At 58.4% G+C, this 27,325-nt stretch overlaps 11 protein-coding genes across 11 annotated transcripts; 6 read left to right on the top strand and 5 right to left on the bottom strand.

Annotated features, from left to right (window-relative positions):
• Nucleotides 1-711: 711 nt before the first annotated feature.
• On the bottom strand, nt 712-1,359 carry PSEUBRA_000667 (Cupin 2, conserved barrel; the record flags this gene model as incomplete). The annotated part of the gene is made up of 1 exon (XM_016433971.1): nt 712-1,359. One exon carries the CDS (start codon nt 1,357-1,359, stop codon nt 712-714), a length of 648 nt encoding a protein of 215 aa, XP_016294445.1.
• A 1,280-nt stretch (nt 1,360-2,639) lies between these two features.
• PSEUBRA_000666 (Flavin monooxygenase-like protein) lies at nt 2,640-4,142 on the top strand (the record flags this gene model as incomplete). The annotated part of the gene is made up of 1 exon (XM_016433996.1): nt 2,640-4,142. The coding sequence occupies one exon, from the start codon at nt 2,640-2,642 to the stop codon at nt 4,140-4,142; it is 1,503 nt and encodes a 500-aa protein (XP_016294444.1).
• A 130-nt stretch (nt 4,143-4,272) lies between these two features.
• PSEUBRA_000665 (WW domain protein) lies at nt 4,273-6,570 on the bottom strand (the record flags this gene model as incomplete). Its single annotated transcript, XM_016433972.2, has 1 exon — nt 4,273-6,570. One exon carries the CDS (start codon nt 6,568-6,570, stop codon nt 4,273-4,275), a length of 2,298 nt encoding a protein of 765 aa, XP_016294443.2.
• A 194-nt stretch (nt 6,571-6,764) lies between these two features.
• PSEUBRA_000664 (Protein of unknown function DUF3752) lies at nt 6,765-8,066 on the top strand (the record flags this gene model as incomplete). Its single annotated transcript, XM_059464455.1, has 1 exon — nt 6,765-8,066. One exon carries the CDS (start codon nt 6,765-6,767, stop codon nt 8,064-8,066), a length of 1,302 nt encoding a protein of 433 aa, XP_059321071.1.
• Nucleotides 8,067-8,716: 650 nt separating this feature from the next.
• On the top strand, nt 8,717-12,595 carry PSEUBRA_000663 (RecF/RecN/SMC, N-terminal; the record flags this gene model as incomplete). The annotated part of the gene is made up of 1 exon (XM_016433998.2): nt 8,717-12,595. One exon carries the CDS (start codon nt 8,717-8,719, stop codon nt 12,593-12,595), a length of 3,879 nt encoding a protein of 1,292 aa, XP_016294442.2.
• Nucleotides 12,596-13,555: 960 nt separating this feature from the next.
• Nucleotides 13,556-15,004, top strand: PSEUBRA_000662 (Aldehyde dehydrogenase; the record flags this gene model as incomplete). Its single annotated transcript, XM_016433995.1, has 1 exon — nt 13,556-15,004. One exon carries the CDS (start codon nt 13,556-13,558, stop codon nt 15,002-15,004), a length of 1,449 nt encoding a protein of 482 aa, XP_016294441.1.
• Nucleotides 15,005-15,285: 281 nt separating this feature from the next.
• Nucleotides 15,286-16,602, bottom strand: PSEUBRA_000661 (Major facilitator superfamily; the record flags this gene model as incomplete). Its single annotated transcript, XM_016433977.1, has 1 exon — nt 15,286-16,602. One exon carries the CDS (start codon nt 16,600-16,602, stop codon nt 15,286-15,288), a length of 1,317 nt encoding a protein of 438 aa, XP_016294440.1.
• Nucleotides 16,603-17,382: 780 nt separating this feature from the next.
• On the top strand, nt 17,383-18,255 carry PSEUBRA_000660 (Short-chain dehydrogenase/reductase SDR; the record flags this gene model as incomplete). Its single annotated transcript, XM_016433994.1, has 1 exon — nt 17,383-18,255. The coding sequence occupies one exon, from the start codon at nt 17,383-17,385 to the stop codon at nt 18,253-18,255; it is 873 nt and encodes a 290-aa protein (XP_016294439.1).
• Nucleotides 18,256-18,490: 235 nt separating this feature from the next.
• PSEUBRA_000659 (Lipase, secreted) lies at nt 18,491-19,825 on the bottom strand (the record flags this gene model as incomplete). Its single annotated transcript, XM_016433976.1, has 1 exon — nt 18,491-19,825. The coding sequence occupies one exon, from the start codon at nt 19,823-19,825 to the stop codon at nt 18,491-18,493; it is 1,335 nt and encodes a 444-aa protein (XP_016294438.1).
• A 976-nt stretch (nt 19,826-20,801) lies between these two features.
• On the top strand, nt 20,802-22,898 carry PSEUBRA_000658 (F-box domain protein; the record flags this gene model as incomplete). Its single annotated transcript, XM_016433990.1, has 1 exon — nt 20,802-22,898. The coding sequence occupies one exon, from the start codon at nt 20,802-20,804 to the stop codon at nt 22,896-22,898; it is 2,097 nt and encodes a 698-aa protein (XP_016294437.1).
• A 1,160-nt stretch (nt 22,899-24,058) lies between these two features.
• Nucleotides 24,059-26,011, bottom strand: PSEUBRA_000657 (Amidase; the record flags this gene model as incomplete). Its single annotated transcript, XM_016433980.1, has 1 exon — nt 24,059-26,011. One exon carries the CDS (start codon nt 26,009-26,011, stop codon nt 24,059-24,061), a length of 1,953 nt encoding a protein of 650 aa, XP_016294435.1.
• Between the last annotated feature and the right edge of the window lie 1,314 nt (nt 26,012-27,325).

Raw genomic sequence — 27,325 nt, 5'->3', positions numbered from 1 at the left:
GAGCAACGCCAGTCCATGCTTGTACCACAGCAAATGTGGCTTGGGTTGATCACACACACAGCCGACAGCAGCTCTGTCGCTTGTGCTTGATCGTGCCTTGGGCCTTTTCTTCGAGAAGTCACACTTCACATTTTGGAAATCGACTTGAATCCTGTTCGGCCCCTGAATTGCATCGACAAGAGAAGGCACGTTTGTGATTTGATGATGGGTTTCCCACGCCGCAACCGCACAAGCCGACCTCGCAAACAACGTTGGCTCGGCTTTGCAAAAGTGACACAAAAAACCTCGGCCCGCCCGCCCGCCAGCCAAGCAACACGCACAGAGAAAGAGATGTCCGATCAGGCGTCGCCATTTGCTGTCCCACCTTGTCCTGGCGGTCTCACACGTACAACGGCACCCCGAGGTTGCAAGTCATCACGCTGATGAAGCTAGCAACTCGTAGACACCCACTGACCCAGGCGCTTCCTTGACATGCTTCACGAGTGTAGAGCACACGCGAAGAAGATTTGGCCGAAGCTGGACCCGTATCGGGATCTCACTCACATCGGCGAATTCGCCTTTCGATCCAATCTAACAAACTGCTCTCCATTTTCAGCATTGCGGGCTAGACTCGCTGCCTCTCGCCCTCGATCCGCACACCAGGAGGCTGTGAAGAAAGCTGCATTACGATACTGGAAGCAAGACGGTGCATTATGCTGAGCAATGTGGATATCACTTGGACACCTCGTCATCAAACTGCTTGTAGCGCGTAGGGTAGCCCAAGATCCATCCTCCGATGATGCGGCCGAACAGAATGTTGATGCCCTGGCCGATGGGCCACAGCAGACCCACCGCACGCCACAGACCCGACAACGGAAGAGGCGGTACGAGGATCACATCGGCATCGTCCAAGAAGCGCAGCATCTGGAACGGGTTGGGTGCCTTGCCCGCCATGGTGCGCGAGCTGAGGTAACCGTAAAAGTTGTGCACAAAGTCCTCGTCAAAGCCAGGATTGGGACCACCTCGAACGGTGATGTGAACGTGCAGATCCTTGCCACTCTCTGGATCCGACCAGAAGGTATGGGGTCGGTAGGGTGGGATGTTGACCTTTTGCCCCGCCTGCAATTTGCCCTGCTTGCCATCGATGAGGTAGCATAGCGTGCCTTCCTTGACGTCAAACACCTCGGCCTGGTAGAGGTGGATGTGGTAGGGCGGTGTAGCCGTGCTGCTCCTGCCTACGCCCGAATGCGGGTCTTTGGCGCGAAAGATCTGGCCCGAAGTGAAGGATTCCGAGTCGGACGAGACAAAGTAGGTCTTGAGCGCTCCATCAAAGAAGTGCCAGGTGCCGTCCTCCGAGACTTTGGGTCTGACGATGGCCATGGTGTTGTGTGCTTGCTGTGTTGGTGAGATGCGGCGGAGTGGTTGCTTGACAAGAAGCCGTGTGGATCGAGAAGGTAGAAGTGGCAAGGGTCCAAGTCTTATGTTCTTGTCGTCGATTGTTCGACTGCACGCCAAGGCAAGCCATCGAGAAGAATGAATTTCCCCACGTTGAAGCTGAAGCGGCCTTGGCCCGTGCAATTCCACTTGCTTCATCTGCCGCTGGCTTTGCGGCAACTATCTCATGCAAGCTTCAGGTCTGGCTTCCTGAAAGACGCACATGCCGAAGCGATGCATCGAACAACCTTTGAATGGGCGTTAACAGGATCGCACACACGAAAAGAAGCCCATCAGGCGTGGGCCGAGTGGCAGGGAGATACGAATGACAGCGCCCGCGGACCGGCTCCTGTCCACGCGTCTTATCGGGACAGCCGTGTCCAGCTGCTGCTCCCCTTTCTGTTGCTCACCCGGCAGCATAGCCGCTGCGTCCTGTGCTGTCATATCACCTGCTCGGTCTGCTTCCGACCATCGCAAGGGGCTCACCATCAGACCGTGGGAGAGCTGTCGGTCGACGTCCGCTCGGCGCATCCGCCTTATCTTTTCCTGTTGTCACGCGGTGGACGGCTTGCCCACGGTGGTGTCACGATGGCCGCGTGACCTCTTATTAGTCCTGCAGCTCGCATGCCATGCAGATGAGCCCTCATACCGAGCCCACACTCGACCTCGATGGTGCTACCAAGTGGGTAGCCGCTATCGGTCTCGTGCAGCAGCAAAATCAAAATGCAACTCCATGATTGGGCCGCAGAGCCTCTCTCGGCCATTTTCCCCGCATAGGCTCGCTAGAAGAACTGCCAGTAACAAGGGTCTCGTCAACACTGGCCATGTGCCTGGTTCGAGCAAACCTAAACCCTAAAATGCGCGATAAGATTTCATGGCATGCAAAGGGAGAAAGAGAGATAGCCAAGATCCCCCATCTGACAGGACAAAGAGGTCCTCGGCGGGTCTCGACGCCGGTCAAGAGCGCGGACGAACAACGAGCCATGAGGGTCCTCGACGCTCGCTTGTTCGCCCTCGTTCGCCCACGGTGGTACAGCCCGCCGTTCACCTCGCTCGCACTTGCCGCGCGCTTCTGCTCCTATCAGCCGCTGAACCGCATTGTATATAGCCGTCCTCTCTCCGCACCACCACCTTGCTTCCCCTCCTCCCCAAGGCTCTTCTCTCGCCACCACCATCATTCATAGACAATCCCGCCCCCACTTCTCGCCCACCTGCCAACGCCCATCATGAAGGTCGCCATCGTCGGAGCCGGCTTCTCCGGCATCTCAACCGCCAAGTACCTCACCCAGTATGGTCACGACGTCACCATCTTCGAGGCGTGCGACGACGTTGGCGGCGTCTGGTCCAAAGCGCGTCGCTACCCCGGTCTCGCCACGCAGAACTCCAAGGAGACGTACAGCCTGTCGGACATGCCCATGCCGCGTCACTACCCCACCTGGCCCGCCGCCCAGCAGGTGCAGGACTACCTCGACGCCTACACCGACAAGCACGATCTGCGACGTCTTATGCGCTTCGGAACTCGCGTCGAGCGTGCTGACCCCACCAAGGACGGCTGGGAGATTACCACCAAGAAAGGCTCGAGCACCGAGACGCACGAGTTCGACCACCTCGTCGTCGCCACGGGTACCTTCTCGAGGGGCAAGATCCCAGACTACAAGGGTGTCGACGAATGGGAAGCCGCTGGCGGTCGTATCTGCCACTCGTCCGACCTCGGTCTCGAACCCGAAACCGTCCAGGGCAAAGACGTCATCGTCGTCGGCTACGGCAAATCCTCGTGCGACGTCGCCAACGCCGTCTCTGCCAACGCCAAGTCCACCACCCTCGTCGCGCGCCGTCTCATCTGGAAGCTGCCCCGCATGATCCGTGGCATCCCCTACCAGTACCTCCTCCTCACCCGCCTCGGCGAATCGCTCTTCGAATACATCACCCCCTCCAGCTTCGAGCGCTGGTTCAACTCGGGTTCGGGCCGCTTCATCCGCAACGGCATGCTCTCTTCGCTCCAATGGGTCGTCACCGGTCAACTCAAACTCGCCCATCTCGGCCTCGTCCCCGAAGGGCCATTCGAGGAAATCGCACGCAGCACCATCTCGCTCTCCACCGAAGGGCTGTATAAGAACATCGAAGCGGGCAAGGTGCGTGTTGCGCGCGATTCGGAGATCGCCCACCTCACCCAAACCCCTGAGGGCAAACCAGTGGCCGTGCTGAAGGATGGTTCCGAGATGCCCTGCGATCTGTTGGTGTGCGCAACCGGCTTTCACCAGGACGTGCCGTTCTTGTCCGTGGATGTGCAGAAAAAGTTCCTCGACGAGAACGGCAACTTTTTGCTCCACAAGCATATCATGCCGATTGGCGTACCGAACCTCACCTTCAACGGGTACAATTCGAGTCTCTTCTGCCCAACGTCGAGCGAGGCGGCGGCACTGTGGATCTCCGCCCACCTCGCTGGGCTTACCGAGTTGCCATCGGAGGCTGAAATGATGCAGGCAGCTCAGGCAAAATTCGACTGGCTCGACGCGAGGAGCAATGGCAAGCACGCACATGGAACCAACCTCGTGCCGTTCAGTCTGCACTCGATCGATGATACGTTGGAGGACGTAGGGTTGGGGCTGGGGAGGTGGGCGACCGTCAAGCAGTGGTTGCTGCCCGTGAGGCCGAGCGACTATGCTGGGTTGGGAGCGCGGTTGGGCAAGCGGATCGACGAGGCTGAGAGGGCGAGCGTCAAGAACTAGATTGTAGATATGGAATGACGATGTGCGCGATAATCTGATACCATTGTACGGCTTTTCGATGTGATGCTGTGCGGGGCACCTGATGCAATCACTGTGTGTTCGAGTCTGACGTTTGCTATTTGCAACAGGCTCAACGATGAACGCTCTTCGCCGGCGCCGCCAATCCCATCAGATGCTCCCTGATCCACCTCTGCCTTTGTTCCGGCGCATGTCTCCACGCTCTGAACCGCGCATCGTTGCGCAGGACACTCTCGATCTCCCTCAGATCCACCTTCCTTGCCATGTCGACGAGCGTCGTTCCCTCCCCCTCATCGTCCTCCTCCCCTTCCTCCTTGGGGTTGGCGGAGGGCTCCATCGTGGAGGCCTGCTTCTTGAGTCGGCCCCAGAAGTCGACGAATGCGCTTTCGTGGAGCATCTCCTTGAACGACTTCTCCGCGTCTGCCTGCCGAGATGCGTTCCACCTATCGTACGCGGTTTCCAACAGCCCTCTGTTTTCCCGATAGACGTTGAGTGGCGGATGCGCGAGGGCCTCGTCCTCCACCGTCTGCGCGAGCACATCGTCCCGGTGCGTATCGAGCGTCTTTGCATACCTCGCAAACACCAACCCAATCCGGTCCCCTTCCTTCTCACCCAGCCTCTCCTGGTGTTCCGCAAAAAGCCGCTCGCGATCGCCGTCCGTCAAACCGGGCGCATCGAAGCGTCCATCGCGTGCCAACTGCGGCACAGCAGAGTGGTACGAGACGTGCGGGCTGTGCACCGCATCCAGCAGCAACTGGCGGAACGACAGCAGCGACTCCTCGCGCGTCGCAGCGGACAGAGCCGAGCGGTTGACGCGCGCGAGCCGGTTGCGTTCCAGACGAACCGCCTCTTCGCGTTGCCGCAGGGCGCGTGCTCTCGCTGCTTCTTTCTCGCGTGCTCGCGACGAGGCGTCGTCTTGCTCTTTCGTGCCAGTGGCGGCGTCCGTGGAGGTGCCGTTCGCACGACTGGAAGCGGGGGCGGTGGGTGGTGCACGACGCTCGCCTTTGGCCCAGTCGCAAAACAGCTCAAATCGCCGCGTCGAGCTTCCCACTGCATCATAGCGCTTATCCTCCACCACCCCCCTCTTGGCCTCGGTCCACACCTCCATCACTTTCTCCTTCACCCCATCAGCGCCGACCACTTTGCCACGATAGTTGCCCGGCAGTCGGTCGGAGAGCAGGTCGAGAAACTCGCGCTCAGCTTTCGACGCCGCGCGCCGCTTCTCTTCGCCCAGCTCGAACAGGTGTCGCTTGAACAGGCGCTCGCGGTCTGCGTCCCGGCTGTACGAGGTAAAGCGCGGGTCGCGCGAAAAGGCCGCCTTGAAATCGGGGTACTTTGTTCGGGTCGATCGCACTTCTGCTCGGAGCAGCGCGAGGAAGGTGCTCTCTGCGCTGGGTGGGTCCGCGCGAGGGGCCCTGGATGGGGAGGCAGTGGTGGTTGACGAGGCGGCAGCGGATCTGGCAGCCCGCTTCTCGCGTATTCGAAGCTTGCACCACTCGTTGAAGACGTCCTCCCTATCGCGCGATGGGAGGGCGAGGAAGGATGGGTGGGTGGAGAATTTGAGTGACTCGAGATCCCACGGTGCCATGGGGTTGATTTCGTGCGGGGTGTTGTTGAGCGATGTGAGGTGGGTTGTGAAAGCGAGCTTTTGATCTTCGAGGGTGGTAGGTGGCGCTTGTGGTTGAGTTGCTGGGTCAGACGAGGCGTCGTCGGGACGAGAATGTGGTTCGTGGTCTGCATTTGCGTTGGCCTCTGCCTCTGCCTCGGCCGCCATCTGTTCGGCCATCTGACGCTGCCACTCTTCTTCTTCGTCGTCGGCATCGTCGTCGTTTTCCTCTTCTGGGATCGACTCGTCGTCTTGCGGTGCATCTGGCTTGTAGACAGGTGGCTGCGCTTCCTCGTCCGACGCTATCGACTCCTCGTCCTCCTCTTCCTCGTCCGCGCGCGCCCGTTTGGATGCATCAAACTCGGTGATCAGCACGCCTTCCTCCGCCTTCCTCTTCTTCTCGCGCTCCTCTTGCCTCGCTCTCTCCCTCTCCGCCCTCTCCCTGTCCTCTTGCTCCCTCCTCACCCTCTCCTTCTCGCTCGCCTCCTCCTCCTCGACCCGCCTCAAAGCTGAGCTCACCTCTGGCGGGGGGATCCATTCGCTCCTCTTGCTGTCCGGATGAAAGTAGAACACATTCTCTCTGTTCGTGGTGACCTTGAACCAGCCCACAGTGTGCGGGATGGCGGTCTTGGAGGTCGGCTTCTCGCGCTTTGGCGTGGGAAACATGTAAGTGCTTTTGCCGGAGGCGGCATTGTGGTAGTAGGTGCGACCTGCTGGGCTGATGTGAGAGGTCCAGCCGAAGGGCAGGAGGGACGAGGGCCCTGCTGATGCGTTGTCGCCCATCGTAATTGGTCGAGCCTCCATGCTCTTGTGATATGATTGAAGGTAGAAAGGTCAAGTTGTGAACGCAGGAAGAAGTGATTCGAGAGGTTCGGAATTCGGTCGACTTTTTTTGGCCAGAAACTCCACACAAGCTCGCCTTGACAGGGTCTGAGGAAGTCTGCGCCATCCACCACTACCAGGCTGATAGGGTCAACCTCACATTGAGGAGCGGGAAGATGTCGACAATTGGGCCGCAGCTGCCTCCAACGGCTCAGCCATCGAGAAGATCGCGGTCACGATCGGACTCGGGCTCGTCTTCTCGATCTCCCTCGCCTTCAGGCTCGGAGGGATCGAGTCGTCCATCAATACGACCTGCAGCTGCGGGACCCCAGCTACCAGCTGACCTCATACGGTCTCGCTCCGACTCAGCATCCAGCTCTCGTTCCAGAAGCCTCTCTCCAGAAGACGGGCCCTCCGTCGGTCCCGTCCTTCCATCCAACGCGCCACCTTCTCACGGCCTCAACGATGGCGCGCGAGCCTTCCTCGAGCGAGAAGCACGCAAGAATGCAGCCGAGCAAGAAGCGCGCCTCGCCGCCGAAAGAGCCGCCAATTCTCGACCGGAATGGATGCTCCTACCACCATCTCTATCAAACGCCTCGTCGCTGCAGGCGGTCGCAGGAGACCCACTGAACCTGAAATCGCGCGGGTTTGCACAGTCGACGCCCCGCGTATCGGCGCGTGGAGGAGGCGCGGTCGAGGATGCAGATACGAGTCTGTGGACTGAGACGCCCGAAGAGAGGTTGAAGCGGATGCAGGACGAAGTGTCTGGTGTTTCAGCCAAGGGCGCCTCAGCCATCAGCAACAAGGAAGCGCTCGAGAGAGAGCGGACGGCTAGGCGGGACTCGAGCATCGCTGCAGCTGTCGCGGATGGCAGAAGCGGGAAGAAGAGTCTCGTGCAGGAGCATAACGAACGTCGAAGACGAGAGCTGAAGGACAGACTGGAGGATGAGGCGAGGGAAGAGAGGCGGAGAGAGAAGCGAAGGAGGCACGACGATGACCGACGCTCCTCCCGACACAGTCACAGCGACAGTCGGAGTAGACACCGATCGCGGTCGAGGTCGCCCGACTCGAATCACAGATCACGAGACCGCGATGGCGCTTCCACTTCTTCGCACCGCCACCGGAGCAGCCGACGGGATGACTCGCATCATTCTCACGGCTCACGACGCCACGCGGACACTTCCGATGACGAGCAGAGACGGAGGGACCGTCGCAAGAGGAAGGAATCCGAACGAGGCCGCGACAAGAAGGATGATGACAGAGAACGTGGGAAGGAACGCAAAAGCACAAAGACACGCAAGGAGAGGGAAGAGGAGGAGGTGAGGTCCGGAAAAGCGGCGGCTCCGATGATCTGGGATCGCGACGCGGCGCTCAGCGTCGGTGGCAGACTGATGGACGAGAAGAAGAGGGGCAAGATGGTGGCCGATGCCAACACTCTTGGTGATCGTTTTGGCAGTGGTTCGAGGCGCTTTCTGTAGGTGTAGCTGTAAGGCGAGCAATCGAAAGAAATAGGACCGTTTGATCATATGTAAGGTCACTGCCATGCAAGCCCACTTTCTGGGATGATGTGAAAGGCTGAGCGAGATGCTCTTTACGCGTATGGCGCCCATGAGAGCAACACCGACACTGGTCAAGTGGATGTCTCCACCTACTTCTCAAGAAGACTCAGCTTTGTTCGAGCGCGCTTTGCACCTTTTTCCTGCGAGTCCAACACTCGCCAAAGCGCGTCTCTCTCTGCCTGCCAAATGCACTTTTGGTGAAACGCGAGAAGAGTACTTGCCGCACCGCCAATTTTGCTGCTTGATGAGACCTGTGGCAGATCGTATCTTCTTGTCAGCCTCTCACCTTATCGCCTCTCCGACAATCGACTCAGCCACGCTTCAGCCCCACCGTCATCATCGCAGGACCCCATCGCTAACCAGTCAAACGGTCCATAGTCCTCGTAGTATCTCAAACTGGGCATCTAGATCGCCCCACCAGTTGCGCAACGCGGCTTCTGAATTTGCGCCTCAGATCTGCACTTCATCATCGCATTCATCTATCGGCATCTGCGTCTAACTTGCATCCATACCGATCAATCGTCGTCACTCGAGCCATTGCGCCGGCCATGCGGCTGTAGACTCTCGCCATGTCTGTCAAGGGTCCACGTTCCTCCGCTTTACCCTCCTCCTCCTTCATCCGTGCCTCCCAGGATCAAGACTTTGACCCCTACACTTCACAAAGTCCTTCGCGCAGTCGCAATAGCGGGTCGAGTCGCCCCTCTGCTGGCACGTCATCGTCTCGTCAAGCGCTCACCGAAGAGACCAATTCCAGTCGTGCCACCATGAAGCGCTCCAGGTCGCAGGCGGACTTGTCTCAGCGCAGAGGGCTCAAACGCTCCCCTTCTCCAGAGGCCGACTTCCCGTCTCCATCACCCGCAAGAACCAACACGCAGCCGACTGCTTCTACTAGCAATGGCATCCAGGGCGCAAATGGCCGACATGTAGCTCGCACACCATCGAGATCTCCGTCCAAGCGCAGACGAGCCGAAGGCACATCGTCGCAGATGACCAATGGCACTTCACCTTCGCCTTCGCCGCGGCGGAAGCGGAACGCCGTGCGTTTGGTCGACTCGGATGACGACGCGGAACCAGGCGAACAAGACGAAGACGAGCTTGACCTTGCAGACGCACCTCCCGAGAGCATTGTTCCCGCAGACCTGGAAGCTGCCAACAGTGCGGAGCAGAATACCCGAAAGCAACGCTCCGCAGACAAGTACCTTCCGGGCGCCATTCGACGCATTGCACTCTCCAACTTTCTCACCTACGACTCGGTCGAGTTCCGCGTCGGCCCTTATCTCAACCTTATCTGCGGTCCCAACGGTACCGGCAAGAGCAGTATCGCTTGCGCCATTGCTCTCGGTCTGGGGGGTCATCCAAGTCTGCTCGGTCGTGCTTCTCACCTCGGCTCGTTCGTCAAGCGCGGCGAGACCGACGGCTGGATTGAGGTAGAGCTGCAGTCAAGGCCAGGCACCGCCAATCCGGTCATTCGACGTACGCTCACCACCTCCAGCAACAAGAGCGACTGGTCTGTCAACGGTCGATCCACCACCAAGACCGACGTGCTCGCCATGGTAGCCGAATACGACATTGACGTCGGCAACCTGTGCTCCTTCCTCCCGCAAGACAAGGTGCACGAGTTCGCCAAGATGACCGACGCCAAGCGACTGGTCGAGACCGAAAAGGCGGTAGGCGGTGCCAAACTTGTGCGATGGCACGAAAAACTCAACCAGCACGGCAAGGCAGCCGCAGAGATTGCCAACCAGCTCAAGGGCAAGCAGGAGGAAAAAGCGCATCTCGAGCAGCGCAACCAGGCCCTCCAAGTCGACGTGCAACGTTTCGAAGAGCGACAAGAGATCGAGCACCGGATCGAGAAGCTTGAAGTCATGATCGCCATGGCCGACTACAACAGGACCAAACAGAACGTCACCGACTTGCAGCAAGAGCGCGAAAGGAAGCGTCAAGAGCTGACCGAGGCCATGGCGCGAAACGAGCCCATCCGACAAAAGCGTAAGGACCTCGACGACAAGACGGGCAAGCTCAAAGTCGAGCTTCAGCGGCTCGAGAACGTCTACAGCAGCGACGAGAAGAAGCGTCGCACTCTCGTAAGAGACGTCGAGGACGTCGGAAAAGAGATTGAATCCAGGTTGACCGAGGTGGGCACGCTCACCCGCAAGGACCAGGATCGTGCCCGTCGAGTGCAAGAGCTGCGCAAAGAGATCGCCGACCGTTCTGCGCAGCTCGGCGAAGCACCAGGTGTTCAAGACACGGCCGAGATCGAAGCCGAGTTTCGCGGCAAGCGCAAAAAGTACGACGACCTCAGCACACGCCGCGGCGACATCCAGCGCCAGATCGGAGAAGTCAACCTCGAGAGCCACACCATCGACAAGAGCACCGACAACTGTCGCCAGCGGCTAGCTCAGCTAGACAGTGTGCCGCAACAGCGACTCGAGATGCTGCGCAACGCCGACTCGGGTACCTACAAGGCCGTCTTGTGGTTGCGCGAGAACCAGCATCGATTTCGCAAGCCGGTGCACGAGCCAGTACTGCTGGAGATCTCGCTCAAGGACCAGAGGTACGCCTCTGCCGTCGAAAACGCCATTTCGTGGGTCCAACAAAAGACGTTTATATGCCAGACGCAGGAAGACTACCTTCTTTTCAACGGCGAAGTCAACGACAAATTGGACTTTCACGTCACCATCGGCTCGCAGCTCACGTCCGGACCGGAGATGCTCCGACCCGACGTGCCGCGCGAAGAGCTGGCCTCCTTCGGCTTCGATGACTACCTCATCAACCTCATCGACGGTCCGCCCGCCGTGCTCGCTTTCCTCTGCAAGCAGGCGTATCTCAACCGCGTGCCCGTGACACTGAGCCAAAACACCGATGTGGAGCGCATCGAGCGATCCGGCAAGTTCTTGCGCTTCGTCGCCTCCGGCGAGTCCTTCACGATCAATGTCTCACGCTACGGCAACAACATCCGCCAAACCATGTCCCGCCGACTCAGACCCGCCCGCAACCTGGTCGACGCCATCGACAAGGACCGTCAGCGACAGCTTACGACGCAGATCCAGCAGCTCAGTGCACAGAAGAAGGAGCTCGAAGGGAGAACCCTCCAGCTCATCAAAGAGGACAAATCTATCCAGGGCGAATTGGCGCGCCTGGAGCAGCAGATGAACGACCTCAAGGCCGCCAAGCGCGACCGGGTCGGCGCACAGCGCGCCTGGGAGAAAGAGTCCGCGCTCATCGAGCACCGTCGCCGCGAGCTGCGCGACAAGGAACGCGAGCCCTCCGCCGAAGAGAAGCGCGCCCGCCTGATGAAGGAGGTGCGCAAGATGGCGCAGCGTCGCTCCCAGAAGATGGAGGATCTGTGTGCCCAGACGGTGCAGATGTCCAAGGTGGCAGACCGCAAGCACATCGCCTCGCTCAGCAAGTGGCAGTGGGACGCGACGGCCGCTGGTCTCGAGAACCGGCTGCGCGATCTCGAGGAGGGAGAGCGCGAGCTAGGAACATTACTCGAGGAAGCGACCAAAGCGCACGCGCACGCGCGCAGAGAAGCCACCGAGCTGCGCAACCAGGTACAGCGGCTGATCGACGAGGCAGGCGAGCTGATCTCGGATCTCGACCCGGATGACGATGAATTGCTGGATCTCGACCGACTCAATGCCGAGCTGCGTGCCGAGCAGAGCAAGCTCGAGCTCGCCGAGGGTGTCCGCCCAGAAGTCATTGATCAGTTCCGCGAGCGACAGCGCGAGATCGCGTCGATGACGGCCGAGATCTCCGACCTCACCGATCTGCAGACCAAGACGACCGATAAGATCACCGCCCTGCGCGGCAAGTGGGAGCCAACCCTGCGCGGCGTCATTGGCGAGGTCTCGCGTCAATTCACCAGAGCCTTTGACGACATGGGTCTCGCCGGCGAGCTGCGCATCGTCGAGGATCCCGACTTCGAAAAGTGGAAGCTGGAGATCATGGTCAAGTTCCGCAACGCCGAAGAGCTCGCCCCGCTTTCTGCCCAACACCAGTCGGGAGGCGAGCGCACGCTCAGCACGATCATGTACATCATGTCGCTCCTCCAGCTGTCACGCTCGCCATTCACGCTGGTGGACGAGATCAACCAGGGCATGGACCCAACCGCAGAGCGGGTGACGCACAACCACATCGTCGGGCTGACGTGCCAACCTCATGCGAGCCAGTACTTTTTGATCACGCCCAAGCTGTTGCCCGATTTGGCGGTGCATGAGCTGCAGAAGGTGCTGCTGGTCAATAACGGCGTGTACGGCGAGAGGAGGTTCAACTTTGGCAAGGTGCACGAGGCGAGGAAGCGCGCGCTGGGGATGCAGACAGGGAGGTTGGAGAGCGTGACGAGGGTCATGCAGGGCGTTTGGGAGTCGAACGGGTTGAATGGCGGGGTGAATGGGCTGCTTCGGAGTGGCAGCGTTAGGAGCCGAAGTCGCAGTGTCCGACGCTAGACCCGATCGGCCGCAAGATTGTAATTTTAAGCATCTCGTCTTCAGTGTACTAGTGATGTATCAGTTGATGACTCGTATAAGAGCGCTGATTGAGTGCAGCATGCTGTAAAGACGGCGTCTTGGTGGTGTCTCAGCTGCCCGCAAATGAACCTGCGGGTACGGGCGCTGCCTTTGCATGAGCGTGAGCGCTGCTCAAGACTCCACGAGGCAAGTGGCTACCGTCGAGACTGTACAGCTCGCCGGGTGATGCCCGTCTGTCCATCGAAGTAGCGGTATGAGCAATTCACCACGGCTTCAAGGTTGACTGGCACACAGAGAGGCACATCATTGTATTGAGAGGTAGTCTGCAATCTACTGTAGACGCAGAGGTGGTGGTGTATGGGTGGTGTACGAGTCTTAACAGCGAGTGAGGAAATTTCGGCTGTGTGTCGATCCGGCGTCTGTGTTCAGGCACGAGATCTGACAAGCCGCGCGGATTGACGACGTCCGAAGGCCGTGTGTCACCGCTCGGCAAGCTGCTCTCCAGGGTCTTGGCCGCAGTGGCGCGTCTGTGTCAATTATTGCAGGTGGGGCCTACTTACCCCGTCCGTGGTACATCGCCCAACTTGGGAGCCCGTGTCTGTGACAGAGCGGCCAACACGGAGAGGCAAAGAGCCCATCCGTGCGGTGCCCGCAGTGCGTCTTGTGCGGGCATTAGCGCAGTCTGCGACCTCAGCGGTGGTGTACCGCCTCCAACCCCGCACTACTGCTATAGCTCGGCAATTTATCTGACCGAGCCAACAGAGCCCTGCGCTGCTGCTCTCGAGCGTCCTTCTCCGCCAAGTCGTCGGCCCGTGCCTGTCTGTGTCCCCTTTGAAGAAAGACTATATATATGCTGGAATGGCTTGCCCCGTCAACAGGCGTCACCTCACAACACTCCCCTTTACCGTGCCTCCCGTATTCCATCCAAAATTGACTACAATGGCTGTCGGCGTCGCTTCCAAACTCCTCGATGCGCCCTTCTCGCACGTGATCAACGGCAAGACCGTTGACACTAACGGCGCCAAGATGCTCGATGTCATCGACCCCGCCACCGAGAAGGTCGTCGCCCAGGTGCCCATCGCCACTAAGGAGACCGTCGACCAGGCTGTCGATGCTGCTCGCGCCGCTTTCGCTTCGTGGTCCAAGACCTCGTGGGACGAGCGAGCCAAGCTGCTCGAGCAGTACGGTGAGGAGTTCAAGGCCATGGGCCCTGAGCTCGTCAAGCTACTCACTGCCGAGCAGGGCAAAGCGCACCAGTTCGCTGAGCACGAGGTGCAGAGCAGTCTGCCTTGGTTCACTGACCTGGCCAAGACTCGCCTCGACGAGAGGGTCGTCCACGAGAACGACACGCACAAGGCGATCGAGAGGTACCTCCCTCTCGGCGTGTGTGCCGGCATCGTCCCCTGGAACTTCCCTATCCTGCTCATGATCTGGAAGATCTCGCAGGCCGTGATCACCGGTAACTGTATCATCATCAAGCCTTCGCCCTTTACGCCTCTCTGTGACATTCGAATCGTCGAGGCTGCTCAGAAGTTCTTCCCCGCCGGTGTCGTCCAGATTGTCGTCGGTGACGACCACCTCGGACCTTGGATCACCGAGCATCCCAAGATCCAGAAGATCTCCTTCACCGGCAGCACCGTGACCGGTCGTCTTGTGGCCAAGAGCTGCTCCGCCACCCTCAAGCGATTCACCCTCGAGCTGGGAGGCAACGACCCCTGTGTCGTGCTGCCCAAGCAGAACAACATGGCCGAGGCTGCTCAGAATGTTCTGCTCAGCGCCTTCTTCAACTCGGGCCAGGTCTGTATCGCCGCTAAGCGCATCTACGTCCACGAGGACATCTATGACGAATTCAAGGCGACCCTTGCCAAGGTCGTCCAGAACTTCAAGGTCGGCCCCGGTAACGAGGAGGGCGTCACCTTTGGCCCCATCAACAACAAGATGCAGTACGAGAAGGTCGGCGAGTTCTTCGACGAGGCAAAAAAGGGCAACTTCAATTTTGTCACAGGTGGTGAGACTGAGAAGAAGCTGGGCTACTTCTACCCTCTCAGCATCGTCGACAACCCTCCCGAGGACAGCCGACTGGTTCAGGAGGAGCCCTTCGGTCCCATCGTGCCGCTGCTCAAGTGGAAGGATGAGGCCGACCTCCTCAAGCGTGTCAATGACTCCGAATGGGGGCTTGGGTCGACTATCTGGGGCGATGATCTCGAGCAGGCTGAGCGCATCGCTCGTCAAATCGAGACGGGAACGGTTTGGGTAGGATGCATGGTGCATCACCACCCTGCTGTTCCTTTCGGCGGCATGAAGAGCTCCGGTATTGGCGCCGAGCACGGTAGGGCCGGACTGACCGCCTATACCCAGCTGCAGGCAATCTGGCTGCCCAAGGCCTGAACGATGTAGCTTAAGAGACTCCATTTCAATACAAAGTTGACGCCACTTAGTCTGATGGTTTGATCCGTGTGATCGTCTCTAGTGGCGCTGACGCCCGCGAAGTTTTTTATTTATTTTTGATTTTATTTTTATTTCTCGAAGTCGGCCTTTGCAACGGCGCTTCCACACCGCAATGATGTCTGTGCCTTACTCGTACATCACACATACACTACCTCTGCGTCTAGATGGCAAGCTTCCTCTCAATACAATGTACAGGCCTCAGACTGACATTGATGTATCGTTCAGTTGACAGCAGAGAAAGCAGCAAGTAGTCCTAGATCGTATCCCGCCTTGAGCGCGCCAGCTGTATGGAATGCCCAGCCCATCTTCCCCTTCTCGGCGAACCAACCTGTGAGCGACGGCCCTCCTGACTGAGCCAGCGTCTGTACCGTGGTGACCAGACCGAGGACCCTCGTTCTTTGATGGTCCGGCACAAAGGCGGACAGGAAAGCGGATCGCGGCGCTTGGTCCATCGACGACGTCGCTGCTCTCGCGACAATCAGCGCCGATGTGAGACCCAGACCCGAAGGCAAAGGGATCATTGCAAGAAAGATGTTGGCGGGCAGGTGGGTTACCACCATTGTCACGACGAGCCCGAGTCGTTTCGCTATTCGCGCAGAGAAGAGGTTCGATGTTGCAGAGACAAGCAGCGCGGCAGAGAGGATGCTGCCGAGCGACGCAAGCTCCGCGTTGAACTTGCGCGAGAGGAACCAGGACGTGAGTGTTTGCGAAGCCATGCCGCTGCCGAGCGAGTCGATGGCGAAGAGCGTGCAGAGGAGAGCGAACCGACGGTTGCTGAACGGCGTGTCCGCTGTTGGCGGGTCTGCTGCTTGCTGCGAGAGCAGTGGATCGCGCTCGTCGGCCTCTCTTGCTGGCTGCGGTTCGACGCGCGTGCGAACTTCGCAGCGATCGCTGAGTGAGAGCGAAAGTAGAAGCTTGAGCAATCCCATCACAGCGTACACGACAAAGACGCACCTGTAGTACCACATCATGGCGTCTCGACTGTCTGCGTCAACTAGCTTGTTGAGCAGCCCGCCGAGCCATGTAGACAGACTGGCAGCAAGCGCTCCCGTCACGATGAAGGATCCAAACAGCGCCGGTCTGTGCTGCTTGTCCACCAACCCGGCGAGGATGCTTTCCTCTACCGCCCTGAATGGCCCAATCTCCCCACCGGACGGGCTGATCACGCCAAAGATCGCAGCGACAAGAAGCACATTGACATTGCTAGCCGTCGCAAACACCAGGCCGGACAGGAGCATCGACAGCGCACCGAGCCGAAGCGTGTTGCGCCGTCCGAGTAGCGAATCTGCGGTGAAAGTGAGGACAAACGAGAGCAGAAAGTCGCCCACCAGCGTGAGAGTGAGAAAGCGGCCCACTTGTACGGGCGTCTGGTCGAGACTCGAGAGGAAGAGCGCCAGGACGAGAGATGAGGATCCAAACGCCGTCATTCGCACGAAGCGCGCTGCAAGAAGGAGGTACACATCGCGGTTCCAGGTGTGTCGGTTGCCATCGTTGGGCACATCTTGCGTGTGTGGAGATCGCTCCGTGCCTACAGGCATCTTCGGCAGCGATCTTAAATGGTACCAAGCAGGTGAAGATGTGATGGTGAGCGCGTGACTCGAGCTGCCAATTGCTTCGACGGCTTTTGATAGCTGCATGAAACCGTGGCCGCCGGAAAAGCTTCTTGCAGATTCAGGCACACAAATCCGGACAGCTGTCAGATCTCGAGGATCGCTGCCAGCATCATCAAGTTCGGACTCTGCAACCTGTGCAACGGCGCTTCCACATTGCCCGTGACTAAGTTGACTGGCATCTGTCCAGGCCGGCTGGCCCTCCACGCTTTCGTGACATGTGCCTTGTCTCGTTGACTCTATCCGCCTAGGCGAGCTGCGTAAATTAGACGGTGGCGACTCGCCTCGTTTCCGAGGCGCGCTTTCGCCACAGCGCTCTCCCCGCAAATTGCTTCGAGAGGTGCAACGGCGTCTTTGCCGGTTGAGTCCAGCTTCAGTCGGCAGCCCGGCGGACCGGTACTACGCTGTCAGACGTCTGTGAGTCTTATTTACGAAGCTGACATTGAACGCCGAATCCTCGGGCAGCTCATTTCGCATTGCTGAGCGGTCGGGCTGTTGACGGCTATGCAACAAGTAGCACAAGGACGACAGACTTTGCTCTTCGCTTGTGTCGCAGTCGCCGCCTCGGAACGTGTGCTTGCCGCCAATGCTCGATCGAGTCGTCGATGCCAGCACGGCTTTCTGGCCAAGCAAAGAGACCCGGGGTCGAGCTGAACCAGTCTTCACGATCATCATCATCAGCAGCATCTCTTCACGCCGACTATCAAAATGGTTCCGATTCCAACAGCTGCCAGCTCCCATGTCCAACCAGTTGTGTCGGCCAACATACACCATCCTCTGCACTCTCTCGAGGGGTCCACGAGCCTAGTCACCGGCGGTGCACGAGGGATCGGGCTCAGCCTTGCGTCGGCGCTGGTCTCGGTAGGCTCGCACCTTGTCGTTCTCGATATCCTTCCCTCGCCAGCCGACAGTCACGGCGAGGACGAATGGGTGCAGCTCCTCAAGCAAGCCTCGCAAGCCGGTCTGCAAGTCGAATACATTCACGCCGACATCACAGACGAGGATGCGATGATCAAGACGTTTGCTCGCGTCGCTTCCGAATGCATTGCCGACGGACGAGGTCCGCTCAAGACGGTGGTTCACGCCGCAGCCATCATGAAGCAGGGCAAGATCCTCGACTTCTCGGCTGCCGAAGTGGATCGCATCATGAACGTCAACGTCACCGGCACCTTCATCATCACCAAGGCCGCCGCTCTCGCCATGAAGCAACACACAACCGGCGGCAGCATCGTGCTCATGGCCTCGATCTCTGGATTCATCGCCAACCGTGGCCTATTCTGCTCGGCGTACAACTCGTCCAAGGCGGCGGTGCACCAGTTTTGCCGTTCGGCCTCCGTCGAGCTGGCAGAATACGGCGTGAGAGTCAACACCATCTCGCCCGGCTACATCCGGAGCAAGATGACCGACGGCCTACTTCTCGGCCAGACCGAGCTGAGGGACAGATGGGAAGGCGACAATGCCCTGCAGCGGATGGGCGGCCCGGAAGAAATCCAGGGCGCCGTGCTCTACTTTGCAACTCCAGCTAGCTCCTACACGACGGGCACCGACATTCGTATCGATGGAGGTCACTGTGCGTGGTAGATCATTCGTCAGCTGATCACAACAGTGCCGCTGTGTGCCATGTATTCGCAATGCGATCGTCCCCAGACCATGCAAGGGCATTTCCAGACACCATGCGTTGTGTGCGAGAAAAGACAGGTGGCGGTGTACGACCCTGTACACCGCTTTTGGTACCCAAATTGGACAGCTGTCATGATCTCATGCTTCTCATTCTACAGCGTGATTGATCAGGAGACAGCTCGCTTCAAGGCGTGTTCTAGAGATGAGCTTTCACCTGCCCAGCAAGGTTGTGGAGGTGGTTCACCAGATCGTCCCCCAGCACCTCTTTGACTGATGGCGCAACCGGAAGGTTGCCGGCCCCGCATGGAACTTTGGGCGCTTTGCCCTGGAACGCCTCGCTCAACCAAGCGATGGCGGGAGCGATGCCCGTCACCTCGGCCGAGACGTGCTCCTGGACGGGAAGGACGTTCCAATTGATGTCGGCGCCTTCGGCACACTGCTCCTTGACGTACTGTGATGCGGGCGCGAAGGGGACGATCTCATCCTCGAGAGCATGCCAGATGTAGCGTGGCCACTTCCGCACGGGAACCGTGTAGCTCGCTTCGCTCTTGAGGAGCGTCTCGACGCTCAAGATGCTTTTGATGGGCTCCTCGCTCATCATGTTGGTGTCGTTGACCAGAGTGTAGAAGTCGAGATGGGGGTAGCCGAAGGCCACCTGGGCAATACACTCGCCTCGAGATCCGATTCGCTCGAAAGTCTTCTGTCCTTCAGCATTGAGACGTGGAAGGATGAAAGCTTCCATCTCGGGATAGGCCCGAGCCAGACCTGAAATTCCAGCAAGGGCAAAACCGGAGAAGACGCTCTTGCCATTCAGGAAGTCGGCGATCATACGGGTACTGGTGGGCACGCCGCCGTACGCAGCGCCGATGATGTTGAGCTCTGGAGCGTATCCACCGGACAAGCTAGCAGCCCACGCAGTTGCGTGGCCTCCGCCACTGTACCCGTAGAAGCCCACGGCGCTGTTTTCAGGCAGCTCCTTAAAGTTCTTCAACGCGCGGACGCCATCGAGAATGGCCCTGCCCTCTTCGTATCCAGCGATGAACGCAGATCGCGGACCTTCGTGATCAGGAGACACGACGTAGAAGCCATGCTTGAGTGCCCAGCTGATGACAATGGGCGTGTCGAGGATCGTGGTTGCCTTCTCGGTGTTGTGGATCCCGCTCAAGAAGGCGTAGCTGGGCGCACAGTTGAGCTGCGTCGCATCCATGTACAACTGATAAGAAAGGATCTTCGGCGGCGATACGGGCTTGCTGGGCGTCCAGATCGTTGCAACGGTAGCCGACGCATGGTTCTGCGTATTGGTAGTGCGGTAGAGAACCTGATGTGAGGCAACATTTTCCATCGTACCAATGCTGGTGCTGACTCTGCGAGACATGATGACCTGGCCGTTGTCATAAGAGTCGACGTTAGAAGGCACATTATAAAAAGGGTCCTCGGTTGGGTGGGGGAGAGTCCTTGGCTCCATGCCAGCAGCAATAGCGATTGTTGCTGTTGCTGCCAAGGCGGCAATTGCTAGGGAAATCCACTGCATGTTTGAGGTATTTGATAGCGATGAAGTCTGGGTCTGGCGTGTAGGGCTCAAACCGGGCCGCTCTTATACCTTCTCCTTTGCGAGCCAGCTCATCTGGAAGTGTGAACCGAGCTCGATGTGTTCATAATCACACTCAAAGTTTATCGGTCAGCGATCTAAGACGCCAGCGATCTAAGACGAAGTGGCGTGTTCGACCACCGGCAAGGAGGTGAGCGAACCCTCTGTGCTTGCACACGCTTCGCCGAGACCAGGCATTTGCTGACACGTACAGTAGACAGCCAGTACTTGGATCTAAGCTTCGCAAACACGAGCTCCGAGCGCAGGCCTAAGCGACTTCGGAGCATATTTTTTCCGCACATGATCAGATCGAGGACCGACTTGTCTCGGCCGTTGTGGGAGGGTGTAAGTAGCTCCTGCCTTGTCACAGCCGATACACCAACTTCGTCAAGAGAGAGAGCGAGGGTCGTCAGCAAGTATACAGACGAGTACAAAGGCTCGACCACCGTACAAGCCCTTCACCCGCTCGCACACCCGCTCGCACACCCTGAACAAAAAGAGGATCGAGGTAGGATCATCGGTCAACTCCATGATACATCAATAGTAGGCACCTCAGTAGCCGTGCTGGCAGGACATGATCTCGGATTGCTCGCTGCATTCTCAGCTGTCAATTAGAGTGGACCTGCATGTGTCTCTACGCGTGTCAATAATGGTCAAATTGTGACAAAGGGAAGTGCGCAATTGTGATCTTAGAGAGAACAACCCACCATGCACGCCCTGCACCGGTCCTCTGCCACGTCCAGAAGCGGCCTGAGCGCACACTGGCTGGGTGCACCTCAACCAAGAAGCCTCATGTTGATTTGACCGCTCTGCACGTCAGTCGACTCAGCCTTTTGACTGAGGCAGCGAGTGAAGATCAAGGCCAGTCTCTCGACCCTTGCTTCCATCGTCTCCATCATCACCAACACCTTCAGCAGCCATGGCGAGCACGCAACCGGCCATCAAAGTCGAGGACGACCAGCCAATCGTCTTTTCCTACACCGCTCGTCCGTCTCAACCCGTCACCACCCTACCTCAAGCATGGCGTGACAACAACCTCGAGCTGGTGGTGAAGCTCGCATCCGAGATCATCGAGATGGTAGCGGGAGCCCCTGCTCACGGAAACGTGGACGCTGTCCGCCAACTTTCTGCTGGTCTACGCTACCGCTTCCTTGCTTACGAGGCAATGGGTCTAGCTGTCTTGGCCGTAGCCGACGCGAAGCGCATCTTCGAGCTCACCGCCAGGTTTGGCAGTGATGCGGACGTTGAGGTCGACGATCAGCTTCTCCCCGTCTTGGCTGGCAGTGACATCTCAGCTATGGATGCCGAAATGACGCGCGATGAGAACCCTGCCATGGACATCGACACCAATTCCGCTCCCTCCGGTCTCAAGCGTAGCGCCGAGGACACTCTCGGAGGAACTGTGGTCAAACGATCGAAGGCAGGAAACCGACCCCTTCTCCGCTGCACAGCTGGCCTCACTTCGCTCCCGTCAGAAGTAATCATCACCGTTGCTGACTTTCTCCCAGCGTCTGACCGCATCAAGCTGGCCAACACCTGCAACGCTTGGCGGAACGGCATTCCTGAACTCTGGAGCTCGCTCGAGTTCGTGCGAATCAAGAATATCAGCTCCTCGCAGGGCTGGCTGCGTGATACTTTGGAGACCTGCATCAGCGCTATTCAGACCTGCCAGCGGAGATCTCACAATCGGCTTTCCTCTGTGGTGCTGAAGGGCTTTGTTACCCAAGATGGCGTTAGCTCGATCCTGGATGCTCTTGCCAGCAGTAAGGTTACGCTCAAGTACCTCGCCATTCCTACGCCAGCTCAACAGCACTGTTTCAAGCAGCTGTACAGACATTGCCGAAACCTTGCAGGCGTCGATATCCGAGTTCAGACCGAGCATCGCGAATCGGTTTCCACCGGCTCCAGCCTGTTCGACTCCACCAAGCTACCGTTCAAGCTCAAGACCTTCATCAGCACACAAGCAATCGATTGTGGCGATATTGCTCGGCACATGGCTGGACTCGAAGTAGTACACGGGGTCAAGTTCAGCCGTCAGAAGCAGCTCAGCTTCATCCAGGGCTTGGTGGATGCCGCCCCTTCCCTCATCGAGTGGCAGGATGACCCAGAAGACAAGTGGGATAACACCAACGTTGTTCTCGGTGATTACGGTGCTGGGCAGAACCAGCTACCTACTCAGCCCATCCTGTTTCCGAAGCTCCGTAAGCTCAGCGCTCTGTGGGCTGAGCATTTCATCGAGTGTCTCTTTCCAGCCTTGGAAGAAGCACGTTTCAACGCCCAGCGAGGACCCAACTCTCTCTCGCCTGGCGCTCAGAATCAATCAAGGATCGCTGCTGTGGTTCTCAAGAGCCCCTCGCTCAGGAAGCTCGATATCCTGATGCCATCAACAACTGCCAGCTCGGAAACAAGGCAGATCTTCAACGCTATTGCTACGCTGCCGAAGCTGAAGGAGCTCGGCCTCTGGTCCGTGTCCAGCAACATGACCCTTCTTCCGCTGGTTGACGCACACAAGGTGGGTGCAGACAACAACACCTGCCTGATTCTTCCAGAGCTGCACACCATCCGTCTTTGCACTACAACGGTATCATCAACCTCCCTCGATCGCGAGTTGAGCGAGCTCCTGCTCCTTCGATTCTACCTCAAGCAGGGTTGCAGCTTGGGCGAAGCGAAGATTCGGTCCGAAGCAGCGCTGCTCGTTCACTTTTCGAGTACCAGTTACGGCTACGGCATGACCAAGGCGCAACGCAAGAAGGCCATCAACGCCTCGGCAGCGGAGGCCGCGGAGAGCACCACGTACAAGGGCACCTTCACCACCACCAGCGACGGTCTCAAGCGAGAGGAGTTCGATAAATCCGTTCTGCAGAACCTGGTGGTATCTCGAGGCATGAGCAAGCATCTGGTGGAGAGCTCGAACGCACTGCTCAAGCAGCTCATTGGCCGCATTGTTGAGGTGGACACGTCGAAGAAGTTTGGCTCGCACTCTGGCCAGCACGGCTACCGAGGAGCCTATTATTGAACCGAGCCTTGCTCGAGCACGCACTCATTCTCGTCTCTCAGTGTCTCTTGAAATGCATTCATTGTGTCCCCACAGCCGCCGTGACGCCCGTGAATGTCATTTCAGTCGCTGTTGCTGCCTACAAGATGCTACAACAGCTCGGCAGACTTGAGCAGCTTTTTTGAGGTGCAGACCCAAAGTAGCGCTGTCAGAGACTGGACGATGCTGCTTGTATTTTATCCCTCCGCGCTCTTCTTGTCGCTCTCGCCCATCCAGACGTCTCTCGGTGCGTAGGCATGGTTGTCCTTGGTCGTCGCGCGGCTCTCAAAGATTGCTCGTCCGGTTTCGCTCTCGTCTGCTTGAGGCCAGAGACAGGACTACGCCAAGGGATTCGTCGAGATTGAGGAAACGCTCGTGTAGCGCCAGTACTTGATGCTCGTTGGACGCGAAGCCGAAGAGCCCAACTTGAGCTCGTTCCAGGTTTTGAGAAGCTCTTGCCTGGTGGCACTAAAGGCTCCCCTCTCGGTCACTCCTGCTGCTAAGACGTCGACAAAATTCGTGTCTTGTGCCTTGGCCATTCCGAGCTTGTGGCGTGCGCTAAATAGTCGACCTGCAGCGCAGCCTCGGTTTGCATCCTGGCCTCGCCGAGGCAGCATCCTTGGTTGAGGAAGAATCGAAGGAGCAGGAGCTCGCAGAGTCCGCAGATGAGGGAGCCCGGCGGATCCACGGCGTGGCAAACGCGAATCGTGGAGAGTTCCGGGAGGATACGACAAGTGTCCTGGTCTTTGCCCAACTTGTGTGCGTCGATCATGGGAGCAAGTGACACGTTGGTCGAGATAGATCAAAGACCGAGCTCCTTCAGCTTTGGGAGTGTAGCGACAGCGTTGCAGATTTGCCATGGTTCCGAGCTGGCAGACGTGTTGGGCACAAGGATGTTGGATGCCGTCGCATCGCTCTGGGAACGCATCAACGCTTCATTCAGGCAAATATGTCCGAGATCTCTGACTGACAGATTGCTCGAGGCGGCTTCGGCCGTATCTGCAATGTCTGGTGTCGAGGCAAATGGCTTTTCTCATTCTGGTCACTCGCTGTCGTCCTTGGTTCTGCTGCTCAGCAACTCCCGATTCACGACATGCAGCCAGTCAATCACAATAGCCGCGGTGATGCCTGTGAATTGCATTTCAATCGCTGTTGCTACCACAGAGGTGCTGCAGTAGCTCGGCATGCTTGAGCAGCTCTTCATCCTTGTACCTCCTTCCGATGAGCTGCAGACCCACCGGGGCGCCATCAAACACCTCTTGGTGCTCCTCATACTCCTGTGCATTCTCCCGATCCTGCTCGCTGCACCATCCGCTCCTCGCCTCGTACCCAAACTCGCCGTCCGTCGGAGCGCTCTCAAACTGCTCGTCGAGCTTCGAATCCGCTTTGAGGCCAGAGGGAAAGACGACACCGGGATAGTCGACGAGGTTGAAGACGCTTGTGTAGCCCCAGTACTTGATGGTGGCCGGTCGCGGTGCCACGTTGCACATGACGGGACACAGCAGGCAGTCTAGCTCCAGGTCGTTCCAGTGCTTGAGGAACTCTTTGCGGAAGGCTTCTCGTGCCCGAATGACCGCGCACGATTCGAGGTAGCTCATCTCGTCGAGTTTGCGATTCGTCGGCTCCCCCGCAGCGTCCGCTTCCAAGTCCGCAGTGGGAGAGCGAACGAACGGCTCGGAGAGAATGAACTGGGTGAGAGGCAGCAAAGGCTCGCCTGTGGCCTTGGCGAGCAGATGAAACATCTTGCCTGAATCCATATAGTAGAGCTGGCGGATGAGGTCCCATGCTCGTCGGTGGAGGTCGCGCGGATCCCACCGGCGGAGCTCAATGCGTGGCAGGCTGGTCCCGCTTGCGCTCGAGGCGGTGCGCAGCTTGTCGACCCATTGCGATAGAGCTCGACGGACTGGAGCAGTCGGTCGCACCACGCCGTCCTCCATCATGACCCCGACGATGATCGGCTTGTCGCGGGGACTCGATAACAGACTGTCCACCTTGCGCCAGGGTGTGGGGATGACCGTGTGGTCGAACTCCCACGGCCGCGTCTGTTCGTTGAGCAGGCTCGACATGAACAACTCGACATCGCGCAGACTCGTCGCCATGGGACCGAGTGAGGATCCGACGCCTTCTGCTCCCGGCATGGTCGACCGCACACCCCCGTAGGGCAGACGTTGCGTCGTCGGTCTAAGCCCGTAAAGCCCGGACACTCCACACGGCTGTCGGATCGAGCCGCCGATATCTGAGCCGACACCCAGAGCACTCCCACCGCCAGCAACGAGAGCGCTCTCGCCACCACTTGAGCCACCAGGGCTCAGCGCTAGGTTGTGCGGGTTGAGCGTCTGACCGTAGAGGTTGTTGGTAGTGTCGAGATGCATCACGCCTTGCGGCATGGTAGTCTTGCCGATGATGACAGCGTCGTTCTGCAGTAGCAGCGCTGCGATGCTCGAGTTGACGGGATTCTCGCTGACAAAGCCGCCCTGCGTCGACACCAGAAGCTGCAGCTGTTTGGGGGTGAGATTGCGTTGAAGGAGGGGGTGGTTTGCAGGATCGGGAAGGACGTCAAAGACAAAGCCGCGCTGGCTGCCGTGCTTGTTGTAGTTCATGTGGCCCTTAATGCTCATTGGTAGGCCAAAGAGGTGACCAAGCTCGTCGAGACGACCTTCCTTCTCTAGTTGGGAGCGCTTGTTATCGAGCTGCTTGGCTCGGTGCATGGCCTCGTCGGGGAAGAAGTGCGAGAGGCAGTTGGTGGCTTGGTGCACTATCGAGGCGCGGCTGAGAAAGTGCCGCGTGACATCCTGAACTGACACCTTGCCCGAGCGTGTCAGTCCGCAGATACCAGTAGCGTCCAAGTCTTGCAGGACGTCATCGAGGCTCGACGACCAGATGCGCTTGGTGGATTCGTGTTGGAGGAGCGAGGCGAGTGAAGGGCCTGGCTTGCTATTTGAGGGCGAGACGTCGTTCTGATTCGCCTTCCGACTCCACTCGCCGAGAGCATAATCGTCGGAGACGGTGCCGGTCGGCAGCCTAATGGTTTCGCGATGCTTGGCTGCAATCTCTTGCCACGAACTGCACCCTTCGTACTTGGACGAGACAGACATGCTCAAACTTCTGCAGGTGTCTGTTTAGTGGATGCCGACCGTACAGATTCTTCCGGAGGTATTCTTGAGGTGAGTCGATGGCGATGGCAGCGAGTGAAGGCTGAGGTCAACGTCGAAAGGTGGAGAGGAATGCAGGGCTTTGGCCCGTGCTGCATTTGAAACGACCCAGCCAAGAGACCGAGAAAGAAGCCGAGTGGGGCAAGATCGGGCAAACTTCGGATCGGCGATGCGACCTACACTTTGTTCGCCCTTGGTCTGCAGAAGGCCGTGCCTGAGACCGTCTCTGAAGCTGACGCCCGCATTGCCAGCGACGCTATGGCCCCTCTGTGGTTATTGAGATCCGCTCCGCTTGCCCTTCGAGGATCGATGGAGAGGCTCGAGAGCGGAAGAGAGGGGGGCTTATGCACGTGTTCCGCGTGCTGGCGGAAGCGCCTGGCCTCGACGTCATTTCTCCAGGAGCACCATGGGAGAAGAGGTGTGCTTGACAGCAAAGCCAAGAGATCGCAGTGCACGTCGTCGACATCGCTTATCAGATGCCACAGGATAGAGGGGTGGTCTGATAATGGTCTGTGGCAGCGGAGTGTTGGATCCGAGATGGAACGCAGCACAGCCGCGAACAATTTGTGACCGTGTCCCACGTCGCAGCTTCCACGGACGATTTTCTAGAGTCACCAACCAAAGGGGTTCATGCAAGCCAAGACTTTGACTCCTGTCGCTGCATATTCAGCCACAACGCGCTCTCTGTCATTCATTCGGAATGCGTCCGTCGCTCCTCTTCGCCAGCGTTTCGCTTTCACTTTGACTTGCCCTTATCACAAGAGCACAGCCTTGACCCACGCATTTGGATCACACGTTGCCGGATGATCCCGACGCTCCAAGTCAGCCTCTGACTCGAAACTGAAGCAGTGGGTGGATTTCGTGAATTGACGCACAACAGCACCGCCATGCTTCATCATTGCAACGTGATGGAGAACAGCTTCTCCGAGTGCGTCCGCCGACGCCGCACCGCACTGTATCGTCCCTCTCAATAATGGTTGTTTGAACGGGCTCACCACAAGTTGAGAAAGAGCCATCGACTGCTGGAGCAAGACCTCTTTGTGTGTGACATCCCGAGTCTAGCCCTTCGCCTCTGGACCCGTCTTTTTCTCGAAAATAGACTCGTGAAATGCGAGAACAAGCTGAGCGCTCAGCCCAGCGTGAGAAGCGAGACGCGCCAAAATGCATTTCACATTCCGAAGCCCACTCCCACGTCTCGCCTTGTCACCAGACGCACAGTCCCCACCCCGCTCAGCCCACCTGTGTCCAAATTTGAGC

Source organism: Kalmanozyma brasiliensis (assembly GCF_000497045.1).
Source record: "Kalmanozyma brasiliensis GHG001 unplaced genomic scaffold PSEUBRA_SCAF10, whole genome shotgun sequence".
Taxonomy (NCBI): Eukaryota; Fungi; Basidiomycota; class Ustilaginomycetes; order Ustilaginales; genus Kalmanozyma; species Kalmanozyma brasiliensis.
The sequence above is the reverse complement of the archived record's forward strand: the minus strand, read 5'-3'. Positions and strand labels throughout refer to the sequence as shown.